The 26,335-nt window shown below is 36.0% G+C and overlaps 1 protein-coding gene across 4 annotated transcripts in view; it reads left to right on the forward strand.

The window, feature by feature from the left end:
• The first annotated feature begins 4,443 nt into the window (after positions 1-4,443).
• LOC134368993 (zinc finger X-chromosomal protein-like) overlaps positions 4,444-26,335 on the forward strand; it is a 39,614-nt gene continuing 17,722 nt past the window's right edge. For 2 of the 4 annotated variants that reach the window (XM_063085224.1, XM_063085227.1), the window contains exons 1-3: positions 4,444-4,828; positions 7,163-7,286; positions 21,137-21,231. In XM_063085224.1, the coding sequence (XP_062941294.1) occupies positions 21,171-21,231 (61 nt within the window). In that variant the 5' untranslated portion in view covers positions 4,444-4,828; positions 7,163-7,286; positions 21,137-21,170. Of the gene's footprint in view, positions 4,829-7,162; positions 7,287-21,136; positions 21,232-24,916; positions 25,113-25,661; positions 25,727-26,335 lie in introns of those variants that run through there. The other 2 variants (XM_063085226.1, XM_063085225.1) reach the window with 2 other exon arrangements.

Raw genomic sequence — 26,335 nt, forward strand, 5'->3', positions numbered from 1 at the left:
AGGCCATCTAAATAAGAAAAGTGGAAGTCAAACTATCACTATTTGCTGATGACATAATCCTATACACAAAAAACCTTAAGGACTCCACCAAAAAATTACTAGAATAGATAAATTCAGTAAAGAGGCAGGATACAAAATCAGCACACAAAAATCAATAGCTTTTCTTAACACCAATAACTAAATATCCAAAGAAGAAAACAAGAAAGTATTCCCATTCACAATAGCTACCAAAAAAGAGAGAGAGAGAGAGAGAGAGAGAGAGAGAGAAAAGGAAGAATATAAATATCTAGGAGGAAATTTATCCAAGGAGGTGAAACCTCTACACTGAAAACTATAAGCCATTGGTGAAAAAAAATGAAGACACAAATAAATAGGATGATATCCCATGTTCATGGGTCAGGAGAATTAACATCATGAAAATATCCGTATTACCCCAAACAATCTACACATTTAATGCAATATTTGTCAAAATACTAATGAAATTCTTCACATAAGTTAAAAAAAAATCTTAAAATTTGTGTGGAATCAAAAAAGACTTTGTAAAAGTGAAAGTAATCTTGAACAAAAAGAACAAAGTTGGAGGCATTACACTTTCTGTCTTCAAATTATATTATCAAGCTATAGTAACCAAAACAGCATTGTACTGGCATAAAAACAGACAAATTGACCAATGGAATAGAATACACAGCCCTGAGATAACCCACGCACTTATAGCTCAACTGATTTTTAATATAGGTGACAAAAATATCTTCAACAAATTGTGCTAGGGGAACTGAATAGACACATACAGAAGATTGAAACTAGACCGTGTCACCATACTCAAATCAACTCAAAATGGATCAGAAACCTAAATGTAAGACCCAAAACTATGAAACTGTTAGAAGAAAACATAGGTGAAATGCTACATAAAATAGGAATGGGCAGTGTTGTTTTGAAGAAGACTGCAAAGCCATAAACAAGTAAACCAAAAAATATATAAATGGGTCTACATCAAATTAAAAATGTTCTCTACAGCAAGGGACACTGTCTACAGTGGAACACCCTACAGAATGGGAGAAAATATTTGCAAAGTGCAGGTCAGATAAAGAGCTAATATCTCCAGTTCAAATGGATGTTATCTACCACATGCTAGTGAGGATACAGAGAAAAAGGAACTCTCCTACATTGGTGTAAATTGGTACAGTCACTGAGGAAAGGTGTAGAGGTTCCTCAGAGACCTAAAAAAAGCCCTATGTCCAGACCCAGCTATCCCACTACTAGGTATATACCTCAAAGGAAATGAAATCAATTATCAAAAAGAAACCATGTTCATCACAGTACTATTTACAATAGCCAAGAAGAGATGGAATCAACCTTAATGTCCATCAATGGAGATGGATAAAAAATTGTGGTACATATATGTAGTGGAATACTATTCAATTATAAAAAATATATATATCCTATCATTTGCAGCAACGTGGGTCCAACTAAAAACCATCTTGTTAAGTGAAGATGACAAAAAAATCACTGCATATCATTCATATGTAGAATATTAAAAAAAATTTTTCTCATAGACGTGTGTCGGGCTTTAAAAACTAAGGCCACCTTAAGTGTCATTACAAGTGGATTAACGTGGCAGCCTAAGAGGGCACCGGGAGGAAGTAGGGTGGGGGTGTCTGAGGGTACCTTGCCTTAGCCCTTAATTGGCCGCACTTGTGAACACTGCTAGATAGGCATTGAGACAGGACCCTTAAGCTGATTGGAGGATGTAAAAAACCTGCCCCTCTTCATTAGCACTCTACCAAGTGCACTACAGGCTCGCCCTTCATTTGCCTTTAAAAACAAGTGCTTGTGTGCTAATAAACGGAACTGCTCAAGGGCCGAGACTGTGGCGCACTCGGTAGAGTGCTGCGCTGGGAGCGCAGCGACGCTCCCGCCGCGGGTTCGGATCCTATATAAGAATGACCAGCGCACTCACTGGCTGAGTGCCGGTCACGAAAAAACGACAAAAAAAAAAAAAAAAAAAAAAAAAACGGAACTGCTCGACAGAACCCCCGCCGCGTCTGAGTGTCCTTTAACCAGGCTGTTTTTTGGGGGGGGGGGCGGCGGGTGTGCTCATCTCTCTTCACGGATCTCTTCCCCTGTCTCCTTCCAAAGGGGACAGGAGGGAAAGAGGAATCCCGGGCCGTTCCCTCGCCCACGAAAGCAACGAGGGAGGGCTGTTCGGGTCAGCCGGCTGCGGTCCCGACAGACGTGGACAGTAAAGTAAAGGTTACCAGAGGCCATGATGGGAGGGGGATGTGGGAGAAGTGGTTGACTAAAAGGTATAAAACTATTCTATCTACCCAAGAGAATCATTGTGCAGTATACATATGTATTTTTTTTTTTTTTTTGTCTTTTTGTGACCGGTAAGGGGATCGCAGCCCTTAGCGTGGTGTCGTCCTCACCACGCTCAGCCAGTGAGTGCACCGGCCATTCCTGTATAGGATCCGATTGACCACCGCTGCGCACCCAAGCGCTGCACTCTCCCGAGTGCACCACAGGGGCCGGCCCTATACATATATATTGAAACAACATACTATATACCCCACAAATATGTACAAGTAAATGTTAAAATATTTTGAATTAAAAAAGAGAGAAATGTAAGGACAAAAGCTATTTTAAAAGTATCTCTTCGTTACAGGTCTGTTACGACACCAAGGTGGAGGGTTTAGATCCCCATACAGGTCATCTGTCAATAAATAAATAAATAAATAAATAAATTATTACTATCAAACTACATCTGATTTTATATTGGAGAACACTTTTTTCCTTTTAATTTCTTGGCCATTGTTTTTTAAGTGCTTAGTAATGGTGATCTTACTAGTATTTACCATAATTATGGAAGAACTATCAAGAATGTTGACATTATATTTCTGTGTTCTGATCATGCTGTTTTCAGTCGATGGATGTTCTGAAACCCCATTTCTGATATAAAATTGAACAGAGGCCTTTGAAAAATATTTGAACACTTGTTATCAATACTTTGAAATTATGTTAATTATATTTAGAATTGTTAGTTTTTACTTCAAAAATATTTGTTTTATGTTTTTGTGAAGAACATTTTATGACGGCCTGATGGAATTTCCTATAAACCATGACGATGTATTAGCTCTTAATCATTTTTGGAACAAAATCACTTAAAAAAGTAACCAGAGTAATTCTGTGAGAGGAAAATTACCATCCAGTACATTCTCAGAGATTTCTTTGAACAACTTTCAGTTGTTTTTTCCTATTGCACTTTATGATTTTAGGATGACTGAGGGGTGCTGGCTGGTTAGCTGGGGTGGTTACAGCACAGTGATATAACAGCAAGGTCAAAAGTTTAGAACTCAGTACCTGCCAGCAGCCAAAAAAAAAAAAAAAGTCTCAGGTAAGAACAAGGTGAACCCTAGGAGTTTTGAAAATATGTATCATAGTGAAACACATGGCCTTTACACTAGAGATTTCACACCACTATACTTTGTAGTGATTTGTTTGAATGTCTTTAAAATTTAGATCTGTACTGACTGAAGGAATGTAGCATGTCAGATTCCAGACTGCCCCAGAGTAACAGCACACAGTTTGTCCTAAATTAAGTATGGAAAAATAAAGCACATACAATTTTTAAATAATAAGATAACAAAATAGAAGTTTCTGGGATTGATAGGAGCTGTTTAATCAAATACAATTTTCCCTTTCCAAAAGTCTTTTTAAACTTTAAAAAGCTTAAGTAGTTCGTTGGAAAATAAACTATACACAATTCTGCAAGTCTGTTTCTATATTTCTTAAAGAATGTGGAAAATTCAATGACTATGAAGCAATTACACAAGACTTACATTTCAAGACTACAAAATCTTGATACATAGCTTTATAGGAAATATACTTCTTATTAAAGATCATAGCTTTATAGGAAATATACTACTCATTAAAGATCTTGTTCACAATATGCAAAAGGATTTCAAAATGTAATCTTTTTGCTCAACTCATTCAAATCAGTTAAGTTCTGTGACAGAACACTTAATTTTAAAAAATTAAAGTTTTCTAATTAGGGTAATTCTCCCCCCACCTCCTGTCCTATGAAGGCATGAGGAATTATTGTCAAATTCAGCGACAAGTTTGTTTCCATTTAAAGGTATTATTTGGTTGTTTTTAAGCGAAGGCAGGGGACGACGAGAATCTGCTAAGTTTATCTTCTTCCCCAGAAGAAAACACATTTACTACCGGCGGGGGTTTGAGTGCTTGCAAATAACTCGAGCTGGCTCCTCAGCCAAGACCGGTGTGGAGAAGCGGTAGGTCTCCAAAAGGCACCCCGGAGCCGGCCGCAACCCACGGATCATGGTGGGGGACAGCCGGGCAATGGACCCCCTGACTATCTCCGGTACAGCGAGCAGGCGGCGGCTGCGGCGGCGGCGGCGGCGGCGGCGGCGGCTGCGGCGGCGGCGGCGGCGGCGGCGCGTGAGCGGCAGCGCGGAGAAGGAAAAGAACATTGTGACGGAAACTTCGGTCGTCAGAGACCCCGCAGCAGCGAGGACACTAAGCACCCCGTCGCGGGGCGTGAGTGGCGCTGACCTGAAGCGCCGCGACCCACCGGACAGAGAAGAGGACCCATCTACCATTCCGTATTTTCCTGGGTCTCTCTACCCAGCGCTGACGTGACGTGCTGACGGCGGGCCCATGCCGGGGAGCTGGGCCGCTTTTTGTCAGTTTCGAGCTCGGCCCCTCCTCCCTCCCTCCGCCCGTCCCACCAGCCGGAGTCCGGCCCAGTGCTCCAGAAAAAGGCCGGCTTGTAGCACCCGCCAACGTTGCCGACTGTCTGCACGCCGGTCCGGTGAGTCTCGGGTACAGCCGCGCCCGCGGGGCCTAGCAAGTGCGCGGAGGCCTGGTCTCGGCCTGGTCGGCGGCCCGCAAAGCGCCGTCCGGCGCTAGGCCGGGCGGCATGGCGCGCGGTGCTGAGTAGGCCCCAAGGAGGCCTCAGCTAGGCCCGGGGAGGAGCCCGGCAGTCCGGAGCGGGGGCGGAGGCGTAGTTCTTAAGCGGGCGGGGGTTGGGGGGTAGTGTGGAGATCCTGGAGGCGATTGGGGGTTTCCGGGATAGTACTGTCTGCTACGCGGGGCACGATGCTGGGACAAGCCCTGATGAGGAGGCGAAGGCTGTGTGCAGGCTGGGCCGTTTTTCGTTTTGTAAATATCAGTGATGGGGGAAGGGACGGGGGACAAGATGGCGACGGTCGGCGCCTGCTGCGACCGACGATTGAGGGAGTTGCTGGGAGGGGTAGTGGGCGGAGTCTGAGAAAAACATTCCGCTACAGCCAGTGAGTGGGGTGGGAGAGCGGGTGCGCCAGTGTCAGGCGTCGGACCGGCTTGCCCCGTGCGCGCGCGAGAGGGCTTGCTCGCTCCCCTCTGCGGCCATTGCTCTCGGCGCGGTGATGAGCGGTACTCATCCTGCACTGCCTGTCGCGGACAGGTGACTAGCTCGCTGCTGTTTCCGCTGTATTTCAGCTGAGCTGCCGCGGGCGGTTACAGCCGCCGCCCGGGTGCTGGAGCCACCTTGCCGCTCAGCGTCTCCGGCCCCTAGCCATACCCCCGCGGGTGTAGCAGCCCCAGGAACGTCGGGTGTAATCAGAAACCTGGACGCACCAAAGCAAACGCGACCCCAGGAAATTTTATTTTTGTTGAAGTAAAGCCATCCATGTTCTATTAGGGCGCCTTCAATGCAGTTTGTCAACAATCGCTGCCTCCTCGAGTATCTGGAAAATAAAAATGGAATTTGATGGGATGAAACTTTTTTCCATTCTTGCCCAACTGGAGAAAAGTGCAGTTACATAGTTTGAAAGCGGGGTAAAGTTTTGAAGGATATTTTCACAATTATCTGGAACATCTTTGAGTAAGCAAGTGGTTGAAAAGAGCAGACAGGTTTTCTTGGTGAAGGAATGTGATGCATTGTTTAACGAGGTCATATGCCAGTGATGGTATTTAGAATACCGATCTTATTTGAGAAGTATTAAGATAGAGTTTCACCCCTTAAAGTACTCTTGATTACATACTATACAACTTTGCTGGTAAATCGGAGCTCGTTGTTAGCGATGCACTGTGCTAGGGGCCAAGAAATATTGAAAGAGTTCTTAATACTGAGCAACGTGGCTACAGGAAGTTTACTGTTACGGTTTCATAGAAAAATAAGGTTTCCATTTGCAGCATCAGGAAAGGGTTCTTGACATACGTTACTGCACATGGGATAGGATTTTATTAGGCAGAGCTGGGAGGATGAAAAGGGTATTACAAGGGTGAAACATAGTCACAAAACAAATATTTTCAGTTTGGCTGGAGTGGATGGTATAGATAGGAAAGTGGTGGACATGCAGGCTAGAAAAGGTAGATTGTGAAATTAACAGATTGGGGCACTTGTGAGCTTGCTTCGTATTCAGTTAGCAGTTCTGGCTCCAACCATTGGAAAAGTTTCAAACTTGAGTAAGAGCTTAGTAATTAGCGGTAAATTGATGTCTTTTCATTACTAGAAAGATTATGAAGAATGTTGCTGGTTTTTGAACCGTTAGTCTCTCCCAGACTGCTCTATTTTTCTGTCCTAAAATCTCAGACCAAGTGACCTTTTGCTCATAAGTGTTTTTTACATAAAATAGTAAACGCTATTTTTTTTTTATTTACCGTGATTGAAAATTACAGGAATAATTTAGGAAGTCAGTTTGAGAAGTACTTTCAGAAAAACGAGTTCTAAAAACTCAGTAGCCTTCAAATGAGCTTATGCAAACCTTGTCTTTACTCTTGGTGAAAATAATCCTCTGATGAAAATAACCTTTTTTTATTACCCTTCACTTACTGAAGCTTTAAAGCCCAGGATTTGACTTATTTATGTGTCCCAGATACATAAGTTCCCGAAAACACAAGGGTCACTTGTTTCCTAGAATTTGTATGAAAAAGAAGTTTTCCATTTTCCAAAACTGTAACAGGTCAAAGCAGTGGTTCTCCATGGGAAGTCTGAAGGGAACTAGAGAGTCTCATGTTCAACATAAAGGGCCATGGTATAGAAAAGCTTGAGAAACAGTGCATTGCAGGAGAAAGATTAGAAGCAAGTTACAAATGCAGTCTGATTGTTGACTTGTTAAGGGTAAACGTAAACTGTAGAAGTAGTTGCTTTATTTCTTGACAGCTGAAGAACTGTAAAGAAGATAGAATTGTATGTTGCACCGTACAGAAGCAGCAGATGCTCAAGAACAGCCACATGGATGTGCAAGATTAAAATTAAATTAGACTCAAGGGTATAATTAAGACAGGTAAGTGTGTGATTTATGTACAAAATATTTTGTGATTGGTGGAATACTTTATTAGCCAATTATCTTGAATTAGTGAGATGTTTTTTAATTCACATGTATTTTTGAAATAGGTGCCACTTTCCTGTTTTAAAAGATATAAGGGGATTTTTATAAATGCTTTCTTAATTATGACCCCATTTATTTTTGTATTTTCATTAATTCATCTGCTTTGTGTTATCTGTATTTGTGCACACTCGCAATTACAAACTACATTTTTGACTCTCTTAAACTCTTCAACCTGTCTTTGAAGTTTCTCACCGCTAGCACATTACTTACTCTTTTTTTTGAGGGGGCTGCTGGCCAGGTACAGTAATACAAACGCTTGACCTTGGTGTTATCAGCACCGTGCTCTACTGAATGAGTTAACCAGCCAACCCATCTATTCTTTTACTTAGCTGAGACGGTAGATAACCATCTGATGTAAATATTTGATCTCTTCCACTTTATGGTTTTCCTTTATTTCTTCCTAGACATTGCTCCTTTTTCATTTGCTGAGGAAAGAATTGCCCTCTTTCAAAGCCTGTGTTCTTCCGTGACTCTCTGCTAGACCCTTTCCCTCCCTATAAGTATTTCTAGGTATGCTCATCTTGCTAAAATCTCACCTGTCTTCTCTTTACTTTCAGCAGCACTTTTCTTTTCGTACTCATTTTTTTTCATACCACTCATTTCTCAAATTGTGAAACTGTTGAACAGCTTATTAATTTGTGTGTCTTATAAAAGTGTTCCACATTTTGAAAATTCTCTTTGCTCTCTCTGTATTTTGTGGTCATTCTTTTCATGACCTAAATGTGGAGTTTCCTTGAGATTAATGCTGTGTTATTTACCCCAGTCTTCCTTTGTTGGCTTCACTGTTCCTTATCACGCCCATCCACTCATCTAGTTTCTCATGTCATATTTCCAGTCACCTCCTGAGTATCTCCACCCTGATGTCTTTTTGACACCCAATATTTAATAGGGCTAAAACCAGATTTATTGAGAAATAGTATGTGTTCAAAAATATTTATTGAAGATCTATTTGCTCTATAGTCCCTGAAACAATGCCCGCTTCTTGCTTGCTTTCTGTTCTAGACACTAGTTTCACAGACTTTCTTTCTTTTCTGTCACATAGAGTAATGTAGACTTCTTTAATTTAGCATTTAATCTATTATATTCTAACTCTGTGTTTGTACTTTTGTCTCCTTTCCTAAACTTTGAAGGTCTTAGTCATCGGGACAGTTTCATATCCTGCTTAGTTCCCCTAGTTGTACATGAATATTATTTCCAAGAACTATTATTTGAATGATTGAAGGCAGAGATTTATATGGAGTTGAATAGTTCTCCAGTGGAAATTAAGTAGCGAAACAGATACTAGGTTCTTGAAAAGAAAGTGTAAATATTAAGGTGCACGATATCAGTTTTATGAAAGCACCAGACCAAAGCAAGGAGCTCGGGAAGTTCTGTCTCCATCACAGGCCTTCACCATATACCTCAACTAACACAAATGTGGGTTGCCCATTCTTATTCTTATTAAATTATTTCTCAAAACAACATTTCACCAAATATAAGTCTCTTATGGCTATAAAATATAATATCACGAACAATTACTAGATTGTAAGCAAATCTTGTGTATTACTTCATTTATGTTGCTTATAAAAAAATACTGGGAACTGGGTGAAAAAACAAAAGTTATTGGTTACAGTTTCAGAGTCTAGGAAGTCTGGTTGGAACATAGCTGGTGAAGACCTTGATGGTGGTGACGGTGACGGCAGAGAATCACATTGTGAAAATGGTGTAGCAGAGAGGGATCAGAGAGTAACTTTCTCATTCACGCTCTTTTTAAAGCCCTCAGAACCATGACCTGACCACCATTTTTAATCTATTCACTAGGGCGTGGTACTGCAAATCCAATCACCTCTTCAAGGCTCCACCTTTGAATTACCATAATAGGATTTCCTACACTCTTAACATTCACAGTGGGGGCCAAGTTTCTAGTACATAAAACGTGGGGGACACAATTAAAGCTCTAGTGAGTTTGGGGAGGACATAATTCAATCCACTACATCCTGCTTTGTTGAGATAAGAATTTTAATCAAGGAGACGTACAGGGGAATCTGTCATTTTGAAAACTTCAAAAATATATTAACATAATTAACAATATATTAAAGACTAAAATTATAAAATATGTAAGAGCTATTGAAAATCAGGTATAAATATATCAAATTATTTTTCATTTCACATCTGCTCTATATGTTGTTTTTAAAGAAATAAAATCCTGATACAAATATGGTATCATATTGTGTATGTTATTTTATATATATTTTTTCCCTTAACAGTCCACCTGTGTAACATGTGGATCTAATTTATTCTCCAAATGTGGGACTCCCTAATGATCTTTAGCACATTTTTAGAGGAGCTGTGATTAGTGTCCAATGGAGTTTTCCAAAGGTGACATGATAATTTTCAAAAATTGAATGCAGAAGCATTTAGGGGATCTCTACCTGTCTTTTAAGCTAGACATTAAAGAGTTTCCTCCCCCAAATCAACTTTTTAATTTGGATAGAAATGTTATTAAGGCTGGCCAGTTACCTTAGTTGGTTAGATCATGGTGCCTGTACTGGCTAGCCACCACACACACAAAAAAAGTTATTTATGTTAAATTAATGATGTATTAGTTGTAAGTGAAAACATGATAAATATTCTTAAAATTAGTTAGCTTTAATTTTTAGAATAGTAAATGTCAGAAGTACAAGTTGAATATCCTTTAGTATGAAATGCTTGTGACTAGAAGTGTTTTATGTTTTAAATATACCTTATACACATGGGCTCAAGGTAATTTTATACAGTATTTCTAATAATTGTATACATAAAACAAAGTTTTAACTGCCACAAATCATATGAAGTCAGGTATGGAATTTTCACTTATGCCATCGCGTTGGCACTTAAAAATTTTCAGATTTTGGAGCATTTCAGATTTCAGATTTTTGAATTACGGAGGCTCAATCTATATAACCTGCCTAAATAAAAAGTCTTCGGGGTTCTCAGATTTTTAAATTGTAAAGATGAAAAGAGTTTGTGAAATCACGAATTTAATTTATTTGTAATACTTGTATTGTACTTTATAAATATACTGAAGCCTTTTTATCCATTCCCAAGTACAGTTAGGTTTTCAGGGCTTTTTTGGTTTTGGGGTTTTAGGGAGGGATTTTTTTTGCTATTTTTAGGCTATGCTGTTGTAAATGTCTTTGTGCATGATTCTTCTCTTAGGTTTAAATGGAATTGATATAAGTGTATGTGCATTGCAACTTTACTGGGAATTGCCAAGTTCTTTCGTTTGTTGTGCTTAGTAGATACTAAATTGCTTGTGAGCCTCTGTTTTTCCATATTAACGGCAAAGATTTGACAATTTACTTCTAGATTTTTGGGTATGGAATGGTATCCAATTGGTGATTTAACTGCTTTATCAGTTTACTTGTGAGGTTCCACATATGCTGTCACTCCTCCAGTATATTGCCTATTTGAATGTTCTTTTCAGTAAATTGGTTCTAACTACACTTTACTTTCCTGTTAGATGCTGTTTTCACCTTTTTACTTTATTGATGTTATTTTTGTTTTCCACGTACATTGCAAATGTCTTTTATTGGTCTGTGGTTTGTTTTCTAACTTTGTTTGTGGTTTATTAAATAGGACTTAATTTGAGGTATCTTTTTAGAGTTCTTATGTATGGCTTATGTTTTTTATGTATTTAAGAAATTCTTCCTCTATCACAAGGTTAAAAGACATCGTCTTCTATTTTTCTAGTATGGATTTTGAAGTTTGCTTTTTTATGTTTAGTTAGTTAATCCATATGGAATTGTTTTGCATATTTTTATGGATTCTAATTTTCTTTTTTCATGTTGTTTGCATTTTGTTTAGCCTTTCTCCCCACAAATATGTAACACAACTCATGACGTATATCAAATTCTCTTATTGTATATGTGTATTTCTAATTTCTCTGTTTTGGTTTTCATTGTTCTATTTGTCCCTCTGTCCAGTTTTAAATCTTTATAATCAAATCTGAATATGTATTTATTTTCTTTAGAATTGTTTTAGCTGTTTTCTCCTTTAATTCCTTTTAGGGCTAATTTTTCAATTTCCATGGAAAAACTGCTAGATTTTGTATTTGTATCAAATTTATAGACTATGTAGACATACATAGATGCATGCTTTTGCTTAGAAGAGTATGTCTGTTTATTTCTCTGTCCTTCCATGACAATTAATCTTCATTATCTTCATGATGTTCTTATAAACACTGTGTGCCAGCACTATTTTTGAGGCTTTATTAATATATTAACCCTTTTAATCTACATATCAATTCCCTGAGATAAGTATTATCTTACACTGTATTTTTAATATGGAAATCTGAAGGCCAGGAGATAATATGCAAGTGATATAGCAAAGGATTTGAATTTGATCATCTAGCTCCAGAGTCTATACCTATAATGTACCCTGTAGCTTTTTATAGAGTTCGTGAACAATTTTTGTTAATTGTATTGCAAGATATTGAGAAATTTTTATTGCTGATTGTAAATAGCAATTTTAAAAAGTTATTATTACCAGTTGTTATAATTTATAACAGAAACCCTGTGGACTTTCATGTGCTGATCATGCAGCCAAGTTGAAAATCACCTGATTGTATTTCAGATTCTGACATGTGCTCTCCCACTTGTGAGGTTACTACAGAAAGTTCAAAGAAAAATGGAATTAAAGATAATACTAATCTTTACATTAACTTTTTGAAGACCTCTCATATATTTTAACATCTCTCAAATCAGAATGTGTTTTACAATTGATGTATTTCTATAATCACTGTTATCTAGGCAGCAGTCATTATGTGTTTATCACTGCCTATTTATAAATTGTTCATTTTGTTATCACATCAAATGAATTATGTCCATTATTGATACTATACATGTTGTTAATACAAGCCGAACAATACAATTGTAGGTAGAATTAATTGCCCTTGGAAAACTTGAGAGAAATTTCAAAATAACCAGAGGCTGGTTTGACTGAGCAAATTCTCTCAGAGCATAGTTGATCATTTGTTGAGTGTCTTGCATATTTCCAACTTTGAATAGAAGCTGCCTAACATACATTGTCATGGTTCAGTTGAGGGAGGAAAAAATGAAAAATGAAGTAAGTTTTGTCAAATAGTAAAGTGTCTTAACATTACAGTTCACAAAGTAGGCATTTTTGACTTGAAGGAAGAGTTCAGAGATGATAAGTAAGCTTCATCACCAGCATTATTGTTGGCAGTAGAAAATTAAGATGGAGTAGCGTTCTGAATTTGAGGTTATATCAATACCCTAAACCAATTTCTTCCTCTTCTTTGATTTTTTTCAGTGGCTGGCCAGCTGAGGGATCTGAGCCCTTGACTTTGTTGTTACAACACTGTGCTCTAACTGACTGAGCTAACCAGCCAGCCCTCCCTAAACCAGTTTCTTTTGGTTGTGTTTTTCTTTCTGTATATGCACAAGAATGGTATGTAATTTTTAAAACTTTGTATAAATGAATCTAAAAGAACTCCAATATGTGTATAATAAAAATTCTAAATGGAAACTAAGTATATCAGTTTGCTTGGCAGTGGTTTTTCTTAATGGTATATGAAGTAATGGTTCATCCTGTAATTGGAAACATCTTTAGATCTAGCAAAACACAGCACTAATACTAGTTGATGATTCCTTTGTATCTTCCATATATTAGTTATATTTTCTGTGAATAATGGTGATAGATTTTTTTTCTAAAAACTCTAAACTTTTCTGTGCAAGTAATTTAAATTCTTCTAGTGTTTTATCTTTAAACATTGATGTTGAAACATTTAAAGTTGTGTTCTGTTTACAGTTTGCAAGTTTTTGTAATAGAAAGATGAATTTGGGGGATACTTCTGTTCCATGTACTTGTTTTTCTCCTTAGTATGTTACTGTGCTGAATTGTATTACAGTTTCTAACTTTAAACTTGCCTAGAGGGTTGGCTGATTAGCTCACTTGGTTAGAACCTGGGGCGTCAAGAGTTCAGATCCCCATGCTGGCCAGCAGTCAAAAAAAAAACTTGCCTAGAATTCTCTAGATATTTAATTTTACATCACCTTATTATAGTTCTGTAATTTTCTTTTCTCAGTTTGTTTTTATTGATTTATTTTGATATCAAGATGATGTTAAACTCACAAAATGAATTAGGGAGTTTCTTTCCTGATAAACGTTGTTTATTACTGGTGGAATATATTTATGTGATTTCCTATATGCTGGAGTCTTTTTTGAGTAGATTATTTGACATTTGATTTATTAATAGTTTCATAGCTTTTGTTCTTGAATATGATTCATTACTTACAGATAATTTAAAATTTTCTAGAAATGAGAGTTTACAAATACAATATAGAAGATTTTTAGATTTGCCTTATGGCTTTATAAGAAAAAATTAATATTATCCATTTGTTCCTCTTTTTACTGGTTTCTTTTTTGATTTTGCCACTGATGTCCCTATTTGATTAGACTTTTAAAAGAATCTTGTTTTTGATTCTTCCTTTTCATATCCTTTTTTCTTTTTTTTCTGCTTTGAGTTTATCTTGTCATTCCTTCTTTAGTTTTTTTGTGAGTATATATGTTACAGGCTTAGCTTATTAACATTTAATTTCTGTTTTCACTTTATTGTGTATGCAATTAAAACTATGGATTTTCCTCTGAGCGCAGTGTAGATGAATGCTGTGATTTTCTTTTTTCTTTTTTTTTTTTTCCTTTTCTTTTCTTTTTATTCTCTTGGTTCACCAGTATGGGGATTCAAACCCATAACTTTGGTGTTATGAGGCTGTAGTGTAACTAACCAAGGTAACCAGACAGCCTGAATGCTGTGATTTTGACATTTTGAATGTTGTGAATTGAGATTTCGTTATAGCTTGATTCCAGACATATTGTGATTTTCTTAGTTACTTTTCTTATTAACCTGTATTTTAAAATTTGTGGATTTATTTATTGGACTGTATTAAACTTATATAGATTAATAAAAATAGCCTGGTTTTGGACTATTACATATTATTTCATGTTTTCTGAGGATTTTGGTGTGGAAGAAGGCTAAACTATGGAAAAGCAAGATAAAAATTTTATATGCTATAGTGACAAAATAGCTTGAGATTTTATCTCTATAAATAAAATTAATTTCTTTCACATTTTAAAAATCAGATTTTGTTGTAATTCTAGCAATATACTAATTCTGAGTACCAAGAAGTAAATCAAATGGTGGATTATATTATGACAAGATTTATCTGGCAGAATTGTATACTCACCAAATTCAGGTCCAGCTGCCCACCCCCATGAGAAGAAAAAAACCTCAGGAGTCAAATGGTTGACATTAGAAAAACATGTATTCAGCTGAAGGAAGTGGTAGCCTATCCTATCTCAAAGGTTTAGATTTACTGAGGGGTTTTTGAAGGAGTGGTTGAGGGAATGGAATGTGGGAGGTGAAAAGCAGGAGAGGAGATGTGAGTATGAGGGGTCCGTGTCTATGGGTCATGTAAAGGTTTCACCAAGGCCTCATCTGTTTTCTGTTCTCATCTTCACTGTTATCTCAGGACCCTGCAAGATTTTGATTTGCGCCGGTGTATTTGGCTGGTGCCCGAGGTCAATTTTCAGTCATTTGACCTTGATCATTTCTCAAAGCTCTACTAGTCTCTAAGAAAGAATTGTTAGCTTTGAAGAGTACTAATTAGCTTCTCAGCTTTGTTTTACTACTTAGCAAGTGAAATAAGAAACTCAGGGGATGGGAAGAAAGAGTGGAAAGAAAACAACTATCCTTTCTAAAATTGTCTCCCCACCTTCCTTGCAGCTCAGGGAGTTTTAGGTCCCAACATGGCGTCAGTCCTGCTCTCTCCGACAGTATTTTCACTTCATGCTTGAACTGTGCTTAAAGAGGATATATTTGAGGATTAAAAGAATATATTCGAGGATTTAAGTCAGAGGCTTAATACGACTAAGCATTGCTTTTTTACTTTCAGTGACGTTTTACACATCTTTTGTAGGATTGATGTTTTAACTATATAATTTCAGTATAATTTCTTTGTGTTTACTTTTTCGTGTCATCATGTGCATGGTATTTACTAATCAGCACAATTAATAAAGACTGTGTGGAGGAGGTGGCAGTTATAATTTATCAGGGAGGAGTGTATGAGTTCTTTAGTAAGGTAATCTCCATAAAAAAATTTTTATTCGTCAATATAGTTAAACTGTTACTTATTCTAAAATATATACAATATAGTCAATTTCAGTGTTGAGATTTAAAAATAGATTTAAATGAAAGTTTTGATTTTTGTCTTTCTGAATCCCTTAATGTGACCACTGGGATGATAAATATGTCCCTTTTTTGGACTTTGCTTTCCTCTGCAACCGTAAAACTTCTGAGACTCAGATAATGAACATTCAGACAACTTAAAGTAGGCTAATGGAAGATACTATAAGATCCCTGAAGCTAGAGAATAATGTATTAAAAAAATTTTTTTAAACAGTTGAAAGATGTATGAGAAATATGATTGGTTAAAGTCCCAGGTAGAGAGTAGTGAGACAAAAAAATAGACCTGCTAGTTTGACAATCTAGATTGAAGATCTGCTTCTGCCATTTTACTACCTATATGTTCTTGAGCAGGTGTCTTAGTTTTTTAAGCTTCAATTTCCTTAATTGGATAATAGGATTGATAGTATCTACCACTAGTTAGTGTGAAAATTAAGTGGGAGTAATTTATGCAAAAGGGCTTAGCAGTTTTTTGTATTAACAGATTCCTATTACTGACAGCTTTTGGCAGGGGGTGGGTAGAAGTAGAATAGATTAAAAAACATGGATACGAGTTAAAAAGACAATACCCAATACGTTGAAATAAATCTCATGAAACAATGTAAGATCTTTCTCACAGACCTATATTATATTAAAGAAAATATATGGACTAGAAGAGTTAATAATGTAAAGATGTCAATTCTTCCCAAGTTGATCAGTATGGATTGTGCAATCTATGTGCAATTCCAAACAAAATTTCAATGGGGCTTTTTAAATAGAAATTTAAATACATGGCAGATAAAGGTGAATACATCTTACATACGAATAGCTCTTAAAAATCTTAAAAACCCGTGAGATAAAACTCAGTAGAGAGAGAACACAAAATGCATAAAACAAATTAGATATGTGTTCATTTTTTTCAGTAAGGTAGGTAAAAATTTTAAATATCAACAATTCCCAGTGCTTATTAGGTTGTGGGAGATAGAGACTCTCACATTACTGGTAAAGACATAAATTGTTAAGAGCCTTTTGTGCATCTTAGCAATATCTGTCATATTTTACATGTACAAAATATCTGGATTCGCTTGACTTTTTTCACATGTTGTAATAGATATACACAGCAAAAACAAAAACTAAGTTTACAGCGTTATTTAATAAAATATTGAGAAAAATTAAGCAGCCTTCCCATCTCTCATTTTGAACTTAGATAGATATGTAATGACATAGCCATACAAAATCCTGCCTTGGCGTATAGGGCAAATTGTATAAGTGATTTTACTTCTCAAAACTCTGAAACGATGTGGAACATCTCTTAATAATTCCTTTCTGCTGTGGAGAAGAAGCCATTCTGGTGAACATTAATTTTAAGTGGCAAAATGTAGGGGTAGTTTACCAATAGCACAGAAGTCCCCGTCGCAATCAATTATTCCTCCATCTCCAAGAAGGAACTCTAGTATAGTAACTTTTGTTACCATCAGTTTGTTTTGCCTGTTTTTGAACTTTATAAGAAGGGAATCATATAATATGTATATTTTTTGTCCTCCTTTTTAGAGCAACATTAAATCTGTGAGATTTATTAATAACCTTATATGTAGTAGTTGTTTGTTCTTTCAGCAATAGAAATATTACATAATTTATTCATTGCGATGTTGATCGGCATTTGGATTCTTTGTGATTGGTAGTTTCAGAAAGTACTGTTGTAGAACATATGTTTAAATGTTTTATACATATGCATACATTCCACTTAGAAATTTACCTAAGAATTGAATTTGCTATGATTTTAACTGAATGCAAAGGTTGCTGATCAGTATTACTGATCAGTGACATTACTGATCAGTGTTTTCAAGAGCAAGGTATTTTTTCATCTATTTATCATCTAAGAAGACTCAAGTAGAGTTGTCAATCTTTTCAGCAGCACATTTCATGATTGTTGCATAAAAATGCTATTGGCTCTAAGAATTTTAATTTTGTGTTCAACTCTTCAGTTGATTCTTTTGGATTTTCTGATTGTATCTTATGTAAGTCAGAAGTTTGACTTCTTTCAAATAATAGTTAATCCTGAATTCCTTTATTTTCCTTGATTGCCCTGGATAGCAGTTTCTAGTATTAAAAAATAGTAGTATTAGAGGGCATCCTAATCTTACTTCCAGGTTTTGTGAATATGTTTGTAGTTTTTTATCCTTAAGCTTAACACAGATGGTTCTACTTTTAAGTGATACTAATGGTGTTCCCCTCTTATGTGAGCTGATTTGTCATGTAGACACTATTGTAGCAGATTGGACTGAATATGAGATTTTATTTATTTATGTGCACATACACATATTTTTACTGCGTTAAGGGGCTGGCTGATTAGCTCAGTTGGTTAAAACACTGATAACACCAAGTTAATAGGGTTAGGTGGTGATAACCCTAACCCTAACCCGACAGGACAGGTTCAATCCCTATACTGGCCAGCTGCTCTCACCTTCCCCCCAGCCATCACCACCAATACACACAGATATACATACGTATGTACATACATACATGCATTCCTCCCAACCATCAACACCAATAATTACATAAATAAATACATACATACATACATAAATAGATAAATAAATGTTTTTTTTTTTTAAAGAACATATCATTTATCCATTGGATTGAGTATTTTGTTTAAGTCAAAAAGAAATGTTGAATTTTAACTTTTCAGCATATATTGAGAATATTATAGTTTCATGGGATATTTGGCTTCAACCTTGATTTTAAAAATAACCTTATTACTTTGGTAAGGGGTGTGTGTAGTTTACATTTTTTAAAAAATAGATTGATGGATCACAAGTGCAAATATTTGACTAGTACTGTTAAGTAGTCGAGTCAGGGATTGGTTTGAATTAATTTTGTTTTGTTTTTAGTGATTTACTGGTTTTGTAAAAGTAAAATCTTTTTTCTGACACTGGAATTTCATATAGCCTTAGAATTATCTGTTCTTGGAAACCAAGCAAAAAAAAATTCAGTTTCAGGCTTCAAGCTGTTTTAAAGGATAACATTAGACAGCGTTAATTTTTTTTTTTTTTTCTCTTGATGATTGCTTGGGCTGTCTCTTCCTAGATTAATACTGGTAACTTATACTTCCCGATAGATCTTTTCAAATCCATTTTAAAATTCATGTTTGTGGTTCCTTCCAGTTTATTTCCCTTTTCTTAGTTTACTAGCTTTTAACCTTTTTTCGTTTTCTCTTCTTTATACCACACCCCACAAAAGAGCCATGTTTAGATTTTTAGAAAAAAATTAAGCTGAATTCTTGGCTTTGCTCTGGCGAATTATTAATCATCACAAAATAAATGCTTGCTATTAACTCAACTTCTTGCCATAAATTTTATGAAAAATTATGTTATAGACAGATTTACTTCTCTTTCATTTACCAGCCATTTGAGTGATTTTGTCTAGCATAATATAAATTTTTATTTTATGAGCCTGACTTTAGTAGAGGAACTTACAATAAAGTAATAATATTAAAAAGCATTAATATATGTTGGGGAAATTAGAATCAGAAAAAATGATTTTTACATGCATTATAATAACCATAGACTTTGCAAAAAGTAAGAACAGTGTGATACACAAATGATTTTTTGAAACTTGCTCAAGAGAAATAACAGGAAAGTGTCTGGGCATCACAAGCTATAAAATTTAAGTAAATTATAGTAATTGTTACCTTTAGATAACATACTATTGTTATGCTTGCTATTGACTTGGTATTTTTAATTGTTTTATTTTATTTGTGTATTTCCTTTATTTAGTTCAATCCTCTATTTTTCTTAAAACTAAATTTTTTCAACTGTGAATTATCAGGAAGTTCATGGTCTTAATTTCCAAGGTCTAGATCGTGAATCTTACAATGTGGGGAAAGCGTCTTAAACTGACTTTGAGGTAATATTGGGGACCCAAAATGGAAGTTTTTAGGGCATTTGATACCCAGATTTAACATTAGTTCTTATTTACCTAAATTAATTTTTAGACTCTTAGTTCTCTGGATCATTCTGCTTATCTTCACTTGATCTGTAAGCTGCAAAGGCATGGGGCTATTTCAATTAAATCATCAGGTTACATTCTTCCACTTCATTTTATCACTACTGTGGGACCTCTTTTGAGTATATTCCACTTAAGAATATGATTTCATTCTGGTTGTTGGAGAGAATGAGCAGTTCTAACCCAAGAAGAGTTTACTGAAGAAAAGACATGATCCTCTTTGCTTTGAAATTCAAAAAAAGAAAGAAAGAAAAAGAAATCTCTTTCGCTTGTATCAGCTTTAACCTTGAAGAAATAGAGAAGAAAATATCCAGTTAAATGCATTGTTGAACAGTGTTTGCTTATTTTAGTGTAAGTAGGATCAGTGGGCTGCTCCTCTCATAGGCCAGACTTTTTTGTTAGGAAATACATGTGATGTAAAAATTACAGCTGACCTTTACATTTAAGGTTTTTAATTAGTAGCTGTCTTTGCTGAATAGAGTCCTAAGGTGTAGCAGTTAGTGGTTGGTTTCTTACTTGTTAGAACTGTTTTTTCCTTTTAATGCTTGATTTATAAAGATTAGACCAGAATTCAGTTATCTGTCATTTAACTTTGGTTACTGTCTTCCTGCATATGTAAGTATTTGTGCAGTTCTTACCCCTAGTCATGACAATTGGATAGGCATAGCTTCACTTTTTTAGAGATCACACCTTCCAGAAAACTTGGAATGTAAGTGCCAAGGTAGAGTGGTAAGGAGGCACATAAGGTTTGTTTGAAGAATGATACGCTGTTCACTTAGGCTACAAAATTGAATAATAAAATAAAATGTCAGTTATGGTAGCTCATGTTAATATTGTAGAGCCCCCTGAATATTGGAGTACTGCTTAAATTTTCTGAGCAGGGGGTTTTGTGTACCATTATTAATGCATTAATCTACCTATAGAATATAGGAAGGCTTTTGTACTTGGAGCCAGCCCTTTTCTTACAGGAGGGTTTCTAGTCTTTGTTATTAAGTGGTTTAAAAAAAAAAAAAAAAAACGCTGTTTTTGTCTCCAGGGATCAGAAAATATAAAGCTGAGAATGAATGGTGATAATCAGAATAAGAGAAAGGGAGAGATACTTGAGGAGCTGTAGAGAAGGAATTGGCAAGATTTGGCAACCCAGGAGACAGGAAAGGAGGAAAAGAACATAGTGATCATAGAAGGAGAAAACTGGGTTTTATCCATATGAAAATGTTAGCAGACACTCTGGTAGAAGTGTTATGTCCTTCCTAAAGTGTATGGATTTGGGAAATCATCTTTATGCAAGTGGTAGTTTAAAACATGGGAACAAATGAGAAAGCATTTTATATTAGATCATAGTTGATTTTTTAAAAAGCCAAGACACTAGCAGCCTGTTTGATTTAGCTGCCTTTTATCTTACTCAATTTGATCCCTTTTATTTTACATTGATAGGTGATTGATAAACCAAACAATTATAGCATTTCAGAAGTGTACATATCATGATGATTTTAATATGTGATATAAAAAATTAATTTTTGGTATACTTTATTCCCAGGTTTAGGAGCTGTGACTAATGAGAATTAAAGGCCATGGATGAAGATGAATTTGAATTGCAGCAACAGGAGCCAAACTCATTTTTTGATGGAATAGGTATAACTGTTTTGGGGGTTGTTCAGCTTCCTATCCACCATATTTATTTATCAGGGAGATAAATTAATTGCTAGTTATGATATTGATTCATACTCAAGTACCTTGTTATCCTGTCAAAAGCTCATAGCCAACTAACTCATAATCTTGTTAGTAACACCATCAGTATAAAAATATTACTGTTATTTCAGTTATTCTAATTTTCCCAGTACAACTAAGTCCTATTAGTTCTCACCTAGAAAGTGTTTTCTTCTTCGGTAATGCATTTTTGCAAATTTACTGACCCAAGAACAAGGCAGATTTATCTCAGAGTTCAGTAGGTCAGAGTGCAGGGAAAAATGTGACTCAACTGGCTTCTCTGTGTAGAATTTTATGAGGTCAAAATCAAGGTGTCTGTAGGTCTGTATTTCTTTCTGTAGGCTCATCAGGGAGAGTTGTACTTTTAAGAATATTCATAACTTTGGCCAAATTTAGTTCCTTCTTATAAAAATGAAATTCTTTGTTTCTTGTTTCCTACAGCTTACCAGCCAGGGCCAATTTTTTCTTCTACAGACTTCCCACATTCTCATGCTTTGTGTGTGGTTGTCTCTAGCAACCCAAGTTAAGTCCCTCTCAAGCTTTGAATTTTTTTGACCTTCCGTTCCATCAGCTAGCTATTCTTGACTCCAGCCAAAAAATTTATTTCTTTTAAGAGTTCATGTGATTAGATTGGACTCACCCAGGTAATTCAGTATAATTCCCAATATTAGGTTTCTTATCTTAATTATATCTGCAGAATCTCTTTTGCTGTATCCCATAACATATTTACAAGATCCAGGGATTAGGTTATGGATATCTTTGTGGGTCCATTCTGCCTACCACTGTGTACACTCTGATCCTCATTTATGTCCCTCCCAAAATAAAATAAATTTGTTCTCTCCCAAGGTTACCATTCCAAAAATCTCATTTTAAGCAGCTCAGAAGTCTCACAATATCTAAACCAGGTGCTTAGGATATTCTGAGTATAAGTTATTAGATACAACTTATCTGCTCCCAACATACAGTGGTTGAACAGTTTGGGAATTCTGGTTTAAACAGTGTGAATTGAAAGAAATTTCAAAATTCTTCTGAGCAAAATCCATTAGCTTTCAAGACCTGGTAATAACTCTGTGGCCTGTGGCTCCCCCTTTGAATCTTTCTTGCTTTTTTCGTCAAATATAATGAATTGGCATTTGCAGTTGAATAATTTTTTCAGCCTGCTTACTGCCTGTAATTTTTTTTTAATCATTACACGTGTAAACATTTTTGGGGGCCCTTTACCACTTTCTCCCTAACCGACCCCTCCCCCTTTCCCACCTCTGGTGGCCTCAGTTCCATTCTCTCCTTTTGAAAGTTCAAGGAATTATTGTAATTGTTGTATCTTTCTTTCTTTTTTTTTTTTCTTTTCCAGCTCACAGTTAGGAGTTGAGGGCATGTGGTATTTTCTTTCTGTACCTGGCTCATTTCACTTAACATAATTTAGTCCAAGTTCATCCATGTTACTGTGAATAGCAGAATTTCATTTCTTTTTATGGCAGAGCAGCATTCCATTGTGTATATTGTACCACATTTTCCTTATGCAGTCATCTATTGATGGACATTTAGGTTGGTTTCATCTCTTAGCTATTGTAAATAGAGCTGCAATAAACATGGTAGTGCATGTATCCCTTCAATGTGATGATTCCCGTTTCTTTGGGTATATACCCAGCAGAGTGCTGGGTTGTATGACAGTTCAGTCTGTAGTTGTTTGAGGAACTCCCATACTGTTTTCCACAGTGGCTGCACTTTTACAGTCCCACTGACATGGTAGGAGGGTTTCCCTTTCTCCATATCCTCACCAGGATTTGTTATTCTCTGTCTTTTTGGATACTGGCCAATCTAACTAGCATGAGGTGATATCTCAGTGTGGTTTTGATTTGCATTTCCCTGATGCTTAGTGATATTGAGCATTTTTTCAGGTACCTGTTGGCCATTTATATCTTTCTTTGAGAAATGTCTCTTCAACTCCTTTGCCTATTTTTTAGTCAGGTTACTTGTTTTTTTCCTGTTAAGTTATTTGATTTCCTTGTATATTCTGGATATTAATCCCTTGTTGGTTGCATAGTTTGTGAATATTTTCTCCTGTTCTGTAGGTTGTCTTTTCACTCTTTTAACTGTTTCTTATGCTATGCAGAAGCTTTTTAGTTTGAAGTAATCCTTTTTGTTTTTTATTTTGCTGCCTGTGTTTTTGGGGTCTTGTTTGTAAAGTCTTTGCACAGTCTTACTTCCTGAAGTGTTTGTCATGTGTTTTCCTTTACTGGTTTTATAGTTTGCTGTCTTATATATGTCTTTAATCTGTTTTGAGTTGATTTTGATATATGGTGAGAGGTATAGGTCTAGTTTAATTCTTCTATATATGGATGTCCAATTTTCCCAAAAGCACTTTTTGAAGAGGCTGTCCTTTCCCAAATATATGTTCTTGGTGCCTTTGTCAAATATGAGTTGGCAATAAGTATGTGTGTTGATTTCTGGGTTCTCTGTTTTGTTCCATTGGTATGAGTGACTGTTTTTATGCCAGTACTGTGCTATTTTGGTTACTTTAACTTTGTAGCATAATTTGAAGTCCTGCCCCTAAAATTTTGAGGTTCCAGAGCCTTCCTTACATTGTACTTTTGTCCATCTCTTTTAGTCCAAACTAGCATGTTTCTGTTGGAATAATTTTCTGAAGAATTTTGTGTATGTCATGGAGATTTACTGCATTAGATAAGAAGTTCACCACATCTTTTTGAGATAATCCTCTCTCTATTTTTGAATTCTGCTGAGATGACTGAGGGACAATTAAAAACACCTTGGTTTGATTGAGGTATATGTCCATAAGTCACCTTTAATTGCTTCATAGAGACTCTGAAATCTTTTACCTTCTGATTTTCCTGAAGTTTCAGAGAACAGTTGTAGAGTCGTGTACTGTTTTTTCTCTAGAAATTTTCCCTGACAATGAACCTTCTTAATATTAACTTTTTCCTCGCAGTCTGGATAGGGTGACAGTTTCCCGAATTGTCAAGTTCTGCTATCTCTCTGTTTAATATCTTCCCACAATTTATTTTTCTCATCTTGAATTTTGCTGTAAGCAGCAAGAAGAAACAAGGCCCTATCTACAACACTGAAGAAATCTCCCAAGTTAAACGTTTGAGTTTGTTGTTACAAATTGTGCTTTCCACAAAAAATAATTGTAGAGCCCAGTTTTGCTCAGTGGTCTGCCATTATATAACAAAGGTATGTGTGTTCAGTTTCCTTCATTTTCCAGTAATGTTTCTCACTTCTTTTGAACCCTCACCAACAGTATTATTAAAGTCTATACTTCTATGAACAGTCTGTACATGTTGAGTTAGGTATATTCTGAGCCCACATCTTAATCCTTTTTTCCTTTTGAGTTCTCACTAGCAGAGTTATTAACATTTATATTTCTAGTATTGGTCTATTTAAGAGAATCTGTGCTGTTCTCATCATGCTTATCAGGATTTTCCCAGCCCTTCACTCTGACTGCAAAGATACTTCACATTTTTAGGTATTTGTACAGTAGCACTTAATTCTCAGTACCAAAATCTGTGAACTGTGAATAATTTTCTAGTACTATGCTTTTCCATTACTATAAACATAGTTGTTTAAAACAGTAAAATTTATTGTCTCACAGATTTTACACAAGAATTCAATCTGGGTTTTACATGGCTGAAATGAAGTGGTTGGCTGAAATGAAGTGGTTGGCAGAATTGTGTTCCTTTCTGGCTCTCTGGGGATGAATCTGATTCGAAGCTAAATCAGATTGTTGGTTGAATGCAGTTTCTCATTAGTTACAGGCCTGAAGTCCTCATTTCCATGCTGGCTGTCAGGTGAGAGGCTGGTCTTTGCTCTTTGTGGCTGTCTGTGTTCTTTTTCATGCTTTCCATGTGGCTCCATCCAACAATGCAGTTTGAGTCTCTCTCACACTTAAAATCTCTCTAAGTTATCATTCTGCTTCAACTCTTACTCCAGCCATATCAAGTTCTCTGTTTTAAGATTTATCTGATCAGATTGAGCCCACCCAAATTTTCCAGGATAATCACCTCATCTTAAGATTTGTAACCGTAGTTACATCTGCAAAATCCATGTTGTGTAAGCCCCATAACATAGCATATTCACAGTTTACAATGATAGAGTGTCAACACCTTGGGTGGTTTGGAGAGTAGTGTAGATTGGATGGGGTGGTGAGGGAAGTCTGTTTACCACACTGCTTTTCTTGCCAGTTTCCTTTACATAGTTCAGGCTCTGTTGTCTCATTCTTAGTCTATAATATTTACTGTTTTCCTCATTCTTAGTTTCTCTCTTTAATCTACCACATCAGTAGTAAACTTGTCACAGAATAACACATGGATCACGTTTCTCTGTTCTGCATTACCCAGGAGGTAAAGGTCCTACTTTTGCAGCCCTGTCTTTCACATATTCCAAAAAGGAACCTCTGTGTTAGGTAGGTGGAGTCTTACCTCATTCCCAAAACTTCATAAGGAAAATTATGTTTATATAGGAAGGAAGTTCTAACAGTAGGAAAAAAAGTATTTGCAATTTCAGATTACCGATTTCTGTAAGTACATAATATTGTTAAATGATTGCATTAGGTTTTATGTTTTTTATTACATAGCTGCTCTTGTGAGTTAAAGTTTTAATGAACTTATTAATTGAATTTTAGATGATTATATTGCCTTTAGGAAGGAATAGTAATTAATTTTACCAAGAAAAATAAGGAATTTTTAATATCCAAGGGTACTTCAAAAGATTCACTTGTTAAAGGTTCTTTTACATTTGTACTGTCTTTAAATTCCAGTTTTCCACAGATTTTTTAAAGTACCCCTGTTGTTGCTAAATGTGTGTGTGTGTTTCTTAAAACAATTTGGGATAGTCTTTTGACTCAAATTTGGTAATTTAAGTTTGATAATGGCAAATGCAAAGTTATAATTTTTTTTTCTTTCTAGAACATAGTAAAGTATAATTAATGTTCCTAAAAGAGGGACTTTGCTTCAGAGGAAAACTCACAGTATTTATCAGCTTAGTTTTGCCACAGGAAAGCCTGGGTCATGAG

This window comes from Cynocephalus volans, chromosome Y, assembly GCF_027409185.1.
Source record: "Cynocephalus volans isolate mCynVol1 chromosome Y, mCynVol1.pri, whole genome shotgun sequence".
Lineage (NCBI taxonomy): Eukaryota > Metazoa > Chordata > Mammalia > Dermoptera > Cynocephalidae > Cynocephalus > Cynocephalus volans.